A 13,843-nucleotide genomic window follows, 5' to 3' on the forward strand; every position below is an offset into this window, starting at 1 on the left:
AAGAATTTCATTGTACAGGGAAACTTGGTTTCCTCACTGGACAATAAACGCACATGACAATAAACGCTTTGAATCTTGAATCTATATATTGCCATACCCAGGTCAAGTGTGTTTAACTGGAACACATAGTAAATTATAAATGGCACTGACATTGACGCATTTGGACAAGGTGGTATAAATGTTATTAAATGTTCTGTGGTGTGTTCATGGAGTCGTTCATTACAGCTTTAAATGCTATAGTCTGTTTAGAGTTGGAAAGCAGTTCATAGTTGCCAGAAGATGGTGGTAGTAATGGTGTGAGTATTGTAATGAAGTTCTATTCCCTTGCATATGTGTAATTTATAGCCTATGCTTAACTGACATATAGCCTATGCTCAAGTGTTGCTCAAATGTGGTAAATTTGCTTATATATGGCCTTGAGTTTGATACATTTGGGTTACATGGTATTACTTTCCATGGCACGTAGAACCAAGTGGTTCATTTCAGCTTTAAATCCTGCAATCTGTTTAGCGTAGGAGCCCTGATCAGTGTTCTTCCTCTCACAAGCCCTGACACACTTTCCTAGTGTGAATCTGGCACGTGAGTGCTTGCAGGACAACAACTAAAGGACGTTTAGGATTTAAAGCATGCCAGCTAAAGCTACTTCACGGTTAGTGTAGGACCAAGCACTCTGCTTTATATTTCCTAGCACAGACTCACACTTCTCTATTGGCTCATTCTCAGAAGAGCCAGGGACAGCCGGTATAAATGTGCTAGCAGGGCTAAGCTTCCCCATCCCTGTCTTTAAAAATAAAAAGAACTCAATATAAGAATGGTTGCCATGCACATCATTATTTTCAGGGTGTTCTTTCACACACACACACACACACACCTATATAAATCACTAATGCAGCTGTATATCTGTCTCACATCATTCTTAGTATACCAGTGATGATACCTCTTGATATAATACATTGTTCAACACTACGTTTGACTGTTGACAGATCTAATCTATCTTTGGACAGATATTAGATATTAGCTTTCCCTCTAAGATCACAACAAGCCATCAGTGAGACTAGCACAAAGCCAACAAAATCACTATACAAGTGTATTGTATGTGTGTTTTTGTTCACCTAGAGTTCAGTCTGGTATTTAATTTTGTGATTATAGAATGCAGTCGAGTCACAGGAGTCACTGTTATTTAAAAAGTTAGAGTCAGTGGGTTTCATTCATCAGTCTTGTAGTAAAGTTTGGTGTAAATTTCCACTAGATTTATGAAAGCTTCTGTAACACTGATTTTCTTCGCACTCATTCATTATTCATTGCTGTAAATTACCAAATGCATTCATGGTACAGCTGATTTTCATTTAAATCTCCATTAAAGGCAAAGTGACAAAACAATGACTAAATAATGAAAAGCGCCTCCTAAATGCAGCATGATAAATCTTCCAGTAATGCAGCTCAGCCACTGCAGTGTGTCATCTCCAATAAACACAAACTAACTCAGTGCCATTACTTTTGTCCTAATTAAATATCTAGTCTGATTTGTTTTAACTTATGGATGTGTTTTGGATTGCGTTCTTTCAAGTATTTAATGTAAAAAAGACTGGGTTTCACAAATTTTCACTAAATTCATGTGTGTAAGAGAAATAAATAAGTGATTTAAACATAACAGTGTAATCTTTATATATAATTTCAGTAAATCATCACCAATTGTACGATTTGAAGATTAATCGAGGCTCATAATAGTGAGATTCTTTACGTAAATTTGCACAAATTCAGGAGCTTGTAGGATACGAACGATTTTTCCAAACTAACTGGATTGTCATGAATACCACATTTCTTGTGTAAATGCTCCTGTGAACGAAATTACGAATAAATTTATTTGTATCCAGTTTGATAAATGAGTAACTTGTTGGAGTAAAAGGTAGACTCACAGATGAAGTTACTGCAGAAGTTAGTACAGCAGGCAGAACCGTACACCACCAGCAGGGCGGCACAGCTACTTTAATCAGCTATTCACATCTCTAATCAGCTCTGCTCCTAATCCCGCTCCTTTACAACATCCTTCTGCTGGGGTAGAGAGAGATAGACAGAACAGGGAGAGGGAGAGGACTCAAGAGAGACAGATGAACGGAAAAAAGTGTCAGAGTTTGTACATTTGAAGATGAGCAGACTGCTATTCTCTTTGGGAAGAGACTATAGGAATATTGTGAAAATATTGCCTGCAGGTCATATCTCAAGACCCTGCTGATTCACACATCTCAGCTCCATTTTCCACCTGCACAGATCATCTCAGGTCTTGAACCGAGCAGCTTCTTGGAGTTTGAGCTCCTCAGTGGGTCCTGGAGATCTGTGAAAACCGACACCTTCTTACTACGATGAACAGACCCTGCACGGAGCACAGCAGCAGTGCAGAGGACGCCTGTCTCTCCACGCAAGGGTAGGACACCACTGTGCTTCAGGAGAGTGAGAGAGATAAAGAAAGAGGGAATCTTATATATTGCGTAAAAGATTTGGTAGATTGAATTAAGACTTAAATTACATCTTGTTGCAAAGATACACAGCTTAACAGGAAAAAAAATCACAATTGCAAATTCTTCATAGTTTTTTTTTTGCATTATAAACCAGCACTTTCAAAAAGGTATTGTATTTTTATTTATTCGGTGTTTTTTTTTAAGGCAGAGGTTAGTTAGCACAATAAACAGCTTTCAAACAACCTTTTGACCAATCATACATTTTGTTATTCAGTCCCTAAACCAATTATAAGTCTTGGTTCACTCAGCAACAGTTTAGTGTTTATTTCAGCAGTTTGTAGTAAAAAAAAAAAAAATTAAACACCACATATATTTATTTGAAATGGTGGCATTTTATTGACACTTATACCTGGGTACCCAAAATGGGCAAATAGGCAGACCTCTGTAACATAATTTTTATTTTTTGGGAATCAATTTTTTTTACAGACACTATTGCAGTATCAACATTCATGACAAAACTTATAAGGTTAATATAGAGGATGCCTAAACTTTTGCACTTTGTGTGGCTACTGACCCAACATGGCTATGCAGGCTATGTGCTCATGGTTGTGTGTGGTGTGTTCATGGGTGTGTGTAGGAGGTCTGATGTTGTAAGTAGGTTATTCATGGGTGTGTTTTGTGTGTGTGTGTGTGTGTGTGTGTGTGATGCTTGAGCTCATAAATGACTTTGGCAGTAACAGCAGGAGGACAAGGCAGGATTAAACCCAGCTCTGCACTCCAGCTCTGATGTCAGAGAGTCATGTGATACATGTGACATACCAAGGACATGCTGGGTTGCCTTATGATATGTTTAAAGTTATTAATCTGGGAAACAACAGTGTATTTTTTGTTTTGATGAAAAAAAAATCTATATACTGCAAAAAAAAAAAAAAAAAATCAAGTACAACATCTTGAATATTGCTGACTTTATCTTATATTTGTCATTGTGAGATTATTGATAAAGCAAATTAAGCCCGTAAACACGTTTACTCATTTTAAGCTTGGGAGAAAATATAGCTTCTTTTTAGACAAAGTGTAACTAAATGAGTAAAAATATCCAGATTAATCCAAGATTAATAATTGTATGTCTATATCTATTGTATATTGTATATATAATAATTGTATATTATCTATGATAATAACTTGGGATCAGTGAATGGAAGCCTGAAGAAGTTTTTTTCTGGCTGCAACCCATCCTCCAACACATATTTCCAGTAACATTAAAATTATGTAGAGTATGCTAAAATTAAAAAAAGGGTCAACAATGCCACACCTATCTGCACCTGGAAGCTATGGGAACAATGTGGGTCCTGCAGTCTGGGTGGGAGGGATTACACATGCTCTCTCTCTCTCTCCCCTGTCAATCACAGTGACACTAGTCAGTTGTGTGCATCTGTCAGCTCATGTATGCGAAAGACAGTAGACAGCATTTTCCTTCTCAGAGGAACCACGGGTTAGCCTTTGTCCTCCTGAGTAGGTAGCAGTTGTACAGTAGGGGAGAGCTGGCTGGCAGGTGGGAATTGGCAGATGACCTGATGTCCTACTGTCCTACATCAAGCCCTAGTTTCTGCTGTCCTACAAAACATGTGGTACAAGTGGTGGTGTGGGAAAACACATCAGATGTCACTGTTACACAAATCAGGCTTTGACCAGCATTTTATCTGTCTATAACATACTTTGACACCTCAATTTTAAGAAAACATTAGTATCCACCCCCTAAAAAGGTGCAGATATCATATTAGATAAATAAGAAACCAGTTTAACAAACATGGCTGTAAAACCATTAGTCAGGTTAAAGATGCTTTAGTTGCTAGCAAAGTGTGCTTTCGTCATGGAGGGAACATCATCTTGATCACGTGCCATAGTGAAACAGACATAAATAGATTCAGTTAGTAAACTGTATAAATACCAGCTGCCAGATTTCCCTCAGGAGAAGAGAGTAGAAAGACTGATGTATTCTACTCCTTCACTGATCCTTATGATCAGTGATTACTCATTTTAAAGTTTAATTTTCTTTAGGATAAATGAAATGCAAATTAAATTAATATACTTTAGAAGTTGCTGCTCTGAGACAAGTGAGACAGAATAAGCACAGTTAAACAATTACTGTTCAAACAATTTTTAAAATGTTAGAATTGCACTAGCAATTTTTTGCAAATTTGTCTGCATATGCTTAACTAGTTACTATCCACTTTGCAGTTCATCTGATGATATAAATAGAAGTTTCCTTTCACACTATGGTTATAGGCGGAGCTGCTGGAGTTCCTTTAGATTGCACATATTGATAACATGCCTTCTTCCTTTTTACATTCTATATGACTTTGTTAAATTTTGCCCATATTTATAAAGTGCAGTTCTGTAATGAGATCCACACTGCAAAGACATCTATTTAAAAAAAAAAAATCATGGTTTCTCTGTAAGCTTAAAGGAAACTTCCTGAATGCCATGAAATGTTGTTCTTACATGGGCTGGTCAAATCCTGTGAGTTTTCAAAGAGTTAATCTTTAATTTCACTGCTGTCTCTTTTCAAAAATACCTTCATAGTTAGGGTTGAAACTCCCACATAGTCTTTAAGGGTTCTACAAAAAAGTCAAAAGTGAAGAATGTTCTAGGGTGATATATAGAGCCTTTTCTTAACACAGGAAGAAAAACAGGAAAGGTACCCCAGTAGTATGTGGTTGTTGATTCAGCTCCCAACTCTAAGAAGGTCTTAATCATGTTTTCTGTGGGAAGTCGTTTTTTCCATTCACATGATGAATCAATATCTGTTTATCATTTAACTGATTTTCCCCACACCACACTCCCAAGGTCCATCACAGGGCACCATGCACATGCATTCACACACTAAGCCTGATTTACCATGGCAAATTCACCTACTTGTATGTTCTTGGACAGTGGTGAGAAGAACCCAGAGGAAACCCATGTGGGAACACAGGGAGGAACTCTGCTCAGGATCATACAGCTGTCTTGTGAACTGTAATTGCATTGAAAAATTAAAAAAAAAAGATCTGGTCTTTTTTTTTTTTTATTTCACAAGAGGAAAAAATAGAGCAATACAGTCCATAACTGGCAAAATGTGCTAATCATATGCAATTCTTTTTACCAAGCTTAAATGTCACATAAAATGCAAATTAAGTCCATTTCAGTTCTGGCCTATAAGACTACAAAATGAGGAAAAGTTCAAAAAGGGGTGAATACTTATGAAATACGCTGTATGGTAAAACCAAAATTTGGATCATTTGTTTTCTTTTGTCTTCTTCAGTCTATTTGCAGTCAGAATTTACCTTTCAGATACATACAGATAAATAAACACATTTAAATGTTGTTGTTGATGTGTTTTTGGTCCACTAGCCTGTTTTGTTTGGTCTGGACCACTTGACATTAGACATCTCTTCTGCCTTTCCACATTTTAAAACCATGCAGTCAGGCAGTTGTGCCCAAAAATATATAAGCTAATGTAAATTAAGGATTTCACCATGAATAAAGCCAGCAGTGATAAAAGTACTCAACTGACCAGTAATGAATTAAAGTGTTGAGAAGAAGAGGGGAAACAGAAGGCTAACTTGCAATATTAATAATACTTCTCATTAATAACAGTGTCAGTAATAGTGTCAGTCCTTTTCCATTTGTAATTTGGATTCCTCACCACTGTGGTTAAGGTTTCTCTGAGTTTATTTACCATACTCATGTAAAATGATAACATCAGTTCACTGGAATATTCTGCATATGCTAATCTTTTAACACCTTTGCACTTAAAAATCATCTAGTGATTAAAATTGAAGTTTCCACTTATGCAGTGGTTAGGTGGGAGATCTAGAAAATTACCATGGGATGTCAAAAGGTCACAGGAAGCTTCAGCAGTTTGGGTGCGTATGTAATGGTAGTTAGATGGCTGACATACAGTATGCAAGCAAATGCTACGACAAAGGTTGTGCCAAATTAGGTATTTTCACTGCTTGTTAATTTAAAGATTTTATTTTAGGAAATAAATATACAAATATGATGTTCACATTTGAGATATAAGCTCATCTTGAAAGTCATCAGGAAAAAGGTATAACAAAATGGAACAAGAAACAAACTCCTGCTCCCAAGTGTTACGAGAGAAAAGCATTTGCTTACTTATCATGGGAGAGTGCAAGTTTCAATCCATGCCACAGCCGTCTGTGGCTTGGAGTCAAGAGACCATGATTGGCCATGGTCTCCGCGTGGGAGGGATGTCATCAATCTCTCCCCTGTCACTCACAGTGATGCTAGCATGTATGAGAGCAAATGTATGAGGAAGAGGGCAGATAGAGTTTTCCCCCAAGTGTGTTACGCTGCCCAGTGATGCAGCACGAGTAGCAATTTGAAAGGATGCTTCACATGTCTCGGAGGAAGGATGTGCTAGCCTTCAAACTCCCTGGTTGGCAGCTGTTGTTTGATAGTGGGTGGGAATTAGCAAGAGAAAATTGGAGGAAAAGAAGAGAAAGAACAAAATCCTGGTTTGTATTTCTTCCCCCACTATGATTTATGATCTGAAAAAGATGGAAAATTATGTGCGTCCAAATCTCTGTTAGAGGGACCGTCAACTGGTGATCCATGATCCAGACACTTTTCTAGAACGGACACTTTTCTAGAACCAGTTAACCTATGAAAACACTGGTAGTTCAGTGACTCCAGTTTTCTAAACATGAACAAGCTCAGCTTCTGTAGCAGATCCTCTTATTCAATTACATACATTCATTTATGTAAATTATTTAGCTAAAGGCAGCTCATCAGACCAGAGCCTAGCTACAGGGCTAGAGACATTACCTCAGAAAAGGAAGAGTTTTCACAGGCTTTAATAGACTTTTTATTTTTATACCCTCTCCCTTATGGTTAGTGACCCAACAATGAAATTATAACACTTAAAGACGACTGGACAGAGAATTATGTGTTTATTCTGCCCTCCCAAAATAGATGTGTCACATCTGTTCAGCGGCATTACAAAACAAAATCAATTTGAATTGTTATATTCATTTATTCATCCATAAACTAAACATTAATGGTTATATTTATTAAAAGGTAACAGTTGGTGGCATTCAGTCATTTTAGTTGCTTATCTGGAACTTTGTAAGCATCAGATTTTATGTAACTGGTCTCTTAGTGGAAATGAACTGTAGGCCATCCATCCATCCATCCATCCATCCATTTTCTGTACCGCTTATCCTACAAAGGGTTGCAGGGAGCCTGGAGCCTATCCCAGGGGACTTGGGGCAGAAGGCAGGGTGCCAGTCGCACACACACTCACATTCACACACTATGGATAATTTAGAAATGCCAGTCAGCCTACAGCGCATGTCTTTGGACTGGGGGAGGAGAGAACTATAGTCCAGCGCTGCTAAAAAAAAATGACTGGGAGAGTGTAATCCATTCTGATATGATCAAGCCCTGAATAAGTAATCTAAGTAGTGTAATCCTGCCTGCACAGAACAGGCACATGAACAAAAAGATTATACCCAGGTCGACTGGGACTGTAGAGAGATTAATGTATCAGCTTCATCATCTTTGACCAGTGAAGGCTCTGATTCGTGGCTGAGTTTGATGGATAGACAGTGTAGCCAGTTAGAGGCTGAGGTGAGAATATTTTCCACATAAGAAAAGTAATGATAGAGTGCATCTGCTGTGGACAGTTTAGCTCTGTCTGTTTAGTTTAAGGGTGTAAAGTTCACGGAAACATGGGCCAGCTTCCTTGAACAGTGACTGGATGTTCTGTATTCTCATTGCCAGAAAGGAAGCAAGTCATAACTGTGCAATGTAGGATAGTTCTGAGTTGTGAAAGACTTTTGTGCGTAAGTGAGCACGTAACCGCTGTGTGTGAGTTTTCATATATTTTTTTATATTTGTATTCACTCAGTCCTCATTCTCTCCCAAAATCCCTCCTTTTTTTTTTTTAAAGCAGATGTGTGGAGGATGTAAGACCCCAGGATTCAGTCATGTATGAAATTCCATTGCAGAAAAAAAGGGACAGACTGCCTTTTCAGGTAAATATTTCAGCATGGGGTACAAACACTAAAACATACCACAAAAGTGCAAAAGTTTTCATACCTTTACGCCAGTGTAAAGAACATTTAGTGTTTTGGGTTTTATGTTCCGTCGTATTTACAGGTAATAAACATGGGCAAATACTGTTAAGACTTATTCATTCATTCATCATCAGTAACTGCTTTATCCTGGTCAGGTTGTGGTGAATCCAAAGTCTATCCCAGGAAAACAGAGTGGGAATACACCCTCGATGTGATACCAATCCAGTGCAGTGTTTATTAAGATATTAATAGGGGGAAAATATATCCGTTCAACAATTTGCTACTACCTCTTTGAATATGATATGAATATTCTTATAATATTATAATAATAACCTGTATGCTCACTCTTGCATCCAAACTTATTTGTATCCCCTCAACAATTTTTTTGGATTCCCTCAGCTGTAATATTGCCCACAGTAGCCTTTCCATGCCCCTGCTCATTCCTTCTGATATAATCTGTTACAACTGCACCAGATGTTACATCATGCCTTCTTCAATCAGGTCTGGAGACCAAGAGGTTCATGACAAAACCTATTTTAAAGATTGTTGTGTTGTTGTGGGATATATGTATACACACACTTTAACATTTTGGATCATTTAAAATTAAAAAGTAAAATAAGTAGTATATCTTTCTTTTTTTCTTTTTAATAACTATGTCAATGGGGTGTGCAAACTTTTGTCTTCAACTGTATTTAGACACTTAGGCAAAATTTTTATTTTACATCCTCCAAATAATCAAGCACCCTCCTTGCAGCTCTGACCTATATGGTAGTGTGTATGTTTTATTTTATTTCAGTCTATTACCTAGTCTATTACACCAGTGATTTGCAAGGCATCACACACACTTTTACACACACATTCACACCTAGATGCAATTTAGAGTTGCCAGTCCATCTACCAGCTTGTTTTTGGAAGGTTGGAGGAAACCGGAGAACCCAGAGGAACCCCACATGGACAGGAACCCGAGCGCACACTCGAACCACAGACAGTAGAGCTGTGAGGCGTGCATATCGCATGCAATTTGCAAATGATCATTTTGATTAGATTACTAATTTTACTAACATGACCTCACACCTAAATTCAGAACAATTTCTATTGATCACGTATTTTTTAGGGTTAGGTTTAGGGATGTGACTATATTTTTCTGGAATGGAACAAATTCGAAGGCGGGGGTTGAATATGATAAAATACCTTGGTTCATTTCATTTCCTACAAATTTCTAATGAGATCCAGGTGATTTTATATGAACCTAATTTTTTTGGGACTCTTGCATGGTGCCCTACCCCTGGTCTTGCCCTTCCAGGGCCATCCATCCATCCAACAATCCTTCTATCTACCTATCTATCTATCTATCTATCTATCTATCTATCTATGTTAGGATTCTAAAAAGAATAATCAAGCTATCTCTTGGCACCTTCTTCCATACCATCAGTTTCTCCACCCCCCATCTCTCTCTCTCTCTCTCTCTCTTTTCCACTCTCTGTTTTTTCTCTGCAGATCTTTCCAGATCCAGTGGAAGTGGTGCTGGGTCCGGAGGGAACTCTGGGATGCGTCCCGCAGGGGAAGGAGCGTCTGCCCTCCATCGTGGTGGAACCAACAGACATTAGCGAGGTGGAGAGTGGCGAGCTGCGCTGGCCTCCAGAGCATGAAGACTCCGAGGATGATGACCTGTTTTTGGAGCAATGCATCCCACCAGCTAACATTGCCGACTGGGGAGAGGAAGATGAAGAGGAGTCCATCATCAGCAGCACTCAGCCAAGACCCTCACTGTTGGGTGTGTTTGAGAGCTTTAGATTACTACTGCAAACAACTACTATCCCCAAGCATGGGCAGGGTTTCTACAAATATTAATTATTGTAATAATTACAGTTATTGGGTAAATTAGAAAAGTAAAAGATGGCTTGGGTTAATTACAGTTACGCTGTAAAATTGCAAAAAAAAAATATATATTCTCTCTTCATCTCCTTTTCTTTTGATATCTTTTGACCTCTGTTGTTTACTTCTTTACTTCTGTCAATAGAGCTTCAGTCAGATGGTTTCAGAGATGAAACCCCGACTCTTCCTTCTGAAAATGGTCCTGCACTAAACTGAACAACCACATCACAATCCAGCCCTTGGTGCAGTCTCTGATTAAGAGAGTGGGTTTGATCCAATTAAAGAACTTTTTCTTGAATTTTTGAATGGTGAACTCAATATGTACCATACTATGCAATGAACAATGTTTTTTTCAGGCTTCAGCATTGCATTCCATCAGTGACACCAATCAGCCTGTTAGTGTGTCAGTAAAGTTTACGTTCTGTGGCAATTTCTTTTTTTAACTTGTTCTGTTTAGGCAACTGTTTTCATTGTTATGAGCATTAGCTTGCATTTACTGTTCCTCTTTCACTGACCTTTTATCTGTAATTTTTGACATATTAAAACACTTAGTTACCTAATTGTCTTAGTAAATATGATAAAAATAACTTTTTTTTTCCAGATAGTAGCAAAACATGGTAAAATAACTGTCACAAAAGGAACACAAGTGTAGCTTAGTTACAATTAAGAGGGAGCTCAACCATGCTAGTGGTAGCTAGCTAGCAATTATTGACTAGCTGTTTCTGTGAATGACATGATTCACAGAATAAAAAGAAAAATTACATTGATGTTTCAGGGAACTGACACCCCTAATTAGCCTCATTAGAGCCTTTAGCCTCATTAAAAAAGTAAATAAATAATATTTGAATACATTGCGAAAAGGAAACCTAGATAAATATCTAAGTAGCTAGGCATAATGTCTGTGTCAGTTAGCTAGCTAACCTTAACAATTATCTGTGGTAATTGTGTTAGCTACCATCTGACACAAGTCAAATCATGTAGTTTAGATTACTTTTGTAGTTAACTTTTAAAAAATAGCTAGTTAACTTGCTATTAGCTTGCCAGAAGATTGCTAGGTAGCTATTACTAGCATGGTTGAGCTTCCTCTCAGCTGTAGTTACACTTGGGTTCCTTGGTTCCTGTTTTATCCCTTTGCTACTATCAGAAAAAAAAGAGTCTGTAAAATGTATCTTTTTTTTTTTTTTTTAAAGAGAACACTATTAATTATTATAGTATTATAATTATTACAATTAACATTAATAAACCAGTAAAACACAATACAGACAAGCATTTTTTTCTTCAATTTTTCCTCATTTGCTGAAATACTGTTAAAATGCTGTTTCTTTAAATTATACACACATTTTACAATTTTTTTTTACAAAAAATCTGTGGGGTGACCTGAAGCGGCCTGTGCACAGGAGACGCTCTGACAATTTGATGGATCTAGGATGCTTTTGAAAGAAAGAATGGGAAATATTGCCAAGTCAAGATCTGCCATGCTGATAGACTCTTAGCCAAAAAGACTGAGCGGTGGAATAAAATCAAAAGGTGCTTTAACAAAGTATTAGTTTAGGGGTGTACACACTTATGCAACTAGGTTATTGTAACTTATTTTTACCTATTTTCCCCTAAAATGGTTCTGATTGTTTTTCACTTAATTTTTATACGTTGTAATTTCACATTGAGGATGGAATAAGTCCTGACATGATTTATCTTGGTTTAATTTTTTTCATCACAAAAACCTGCCGTTTTAACAGGGGTGTGTAGACTTTTTATATCTACTGTAAGATGGGTGTTTACAGAATTTCAACCTCAAAACACTGGCCTAATATTTAAGCTTGTACTTATTATTTTTATTCATTCTTTTGTTCATTTTCAACAAGCTCTTCATCCTGGACAGGGTTGTGTTGGATCTGGAGTCAATTCCAGGAACACTGGGTTTGAGGTGGGAATACATCATGAATGGGATGCGAGTTGATGACAGGTCACCATGCACATATACGTTCACACACTCATCACACTCAGGGGCACTTTAGAGTCACTAATCCACTACCGCATGTTTTGGGAGGAAAGTGTAGAACCCAGAGGAAACCACATGGACATGTAGGATCAACATCATGATCAATTGGCATGGGCGCTGTTGTATGAAACCACCAAACAGGTCATTTAGTTGGCACTGACCTTCCCTTGATCAGCCCTGGGTGTGTTGCCTTGGCGAGGGTGTGTGATTTTGAAAGACCTGAAACACCTGAGTACGTCACATAATATCACTGATGATGTGTCCAGGTGTATTGCAAGATGTGTGTTCAAAACATATGGGTTTTTGCATAACAAAAATAAAAATCCATGAATTTATAGTGTCTATATAGTGTCTCTATAATTTACAGTGTGTTTGCTATATTGCATCATATTGCCTGTATGAAATGTTATTTTGACATTATGCTGATTCGGTAAAAAGTACTACAGTTTTTCCTGTAGGGTCTGTGTTCTTTCACAATTTACTGAAATATTCATGTTGTTGTTATTATTATATATTTTTTAACTGCATAGAGGTAAAGCCTTGTGTGGAATGTTTTCCAAAAAGTGTGTGAGGAGTTTATAATATAAATGAACTGCAATAGAATATGTTTAAATATTTACTCCTGTGGCTTAGACTAGCAGATTACCAAACAGCTTCTTCCCTAAAGTTATGACCATGGTGAACTCAGCACTTTTCCACGCAAAAACTCGTACAATATATTAGCTCGTATACCAGCTCCTAGCAAGACACGTCTTTGCACATTCGCACCACAGAATCACTTTCTGCATTTAAAAACATTTTAACATATACTGGTTCTTTTAATGTGTGTATTTGGGGTATTATGTTGTGTTTGTAAGTTTTTCATGAGCCAAATTAAGTATTTTTTTTGGTTTAAAGTGTGTAACACAGCACTGAAGGGGTTCAATACTTTAATTTTTTTCGTGTCGTACTCAAAATGATAATAAAGTTGACTTTGACGTTGGCTTCGACAGCTGAGCTTTGGTTATTGAGAAACATGGGCCAGTGTTACAGTAATGATGCCTAAACAAATGTGAAAAACTGGAATCCAATATAGTCACATGATTTTATCATCCTGCTGATGATGTTTAATTTCAGTTTCATGTATTATTTATTTAGCAGTTAGAACATAACTGCTAGCAAAATTCTGGTCCTCATTTGGTTCACTCTCATTTGTGACTTTCTTCTCACGATTTGTCATCATCTTGTGACAAACCACAAAGTCAGCAAATATATGTGCACAGTGTACAAATTGTATATTTTTAACCCACTGGCATGTTGCTCAATAACTGTAGATCAGCTCTCTAAGCCACTACTGCAAAAATGTGAACATCACATTTTAAAGGCATTCAGTCTTATTACAAACTCAATACACCCTTTTTACAGAACACTATACACAATGTGCAGCCTCA

General features: G+C 37.3%; 1 protein-coding gene across 1 annotated transcript; it reads left to right on the forward strand.

Moving 5' to 3' along the window:
* The first annotated feature begins 2,068 nt into the window (after positions 1–2,068).
* Positions 2,069–12,949, forward strand: lbhl (LBH regulator of WNT signaling pathway, like). Its single transcript, XM_034305450.2, has 4 exons — positions 2,069–2,422; positions 8,416–8,497; positions 10,037–10,313; positions 10,560–12,949. The coding sequence occupies exons 1-4, from the start codon at positions 2,361–2,363 to the stop codon at positions 10,628–10,630; spliced, it is 492 nt and encodes a 163-aa protein (XP_034161341.2). The 5' UTR covers positions 2,069–2,360; the 3' UTR covers positions 10,631–12,949.
* The last annotated feature ends 894 nt before the right edge of the window (positions 12,950–13,843 follow it).

Source organism: Pangasianodon hypophthalmus, chromosome 6 (genome assembly GCF_027358585.1).
Source record: "Pangasianodon hypophthalmus isolate fPanHyp1 chromosome 6, fPanHyp1.pri, whole genome shotgun sequence".
NCBI classification, from domain to species: domain Eukaryota; kingdom Metazoa; phylum Chordata; class Actinopteri; order Siluriformes; family Pangasiidae; genus Pangasianodon; species Pangasianodon hypophthalmus.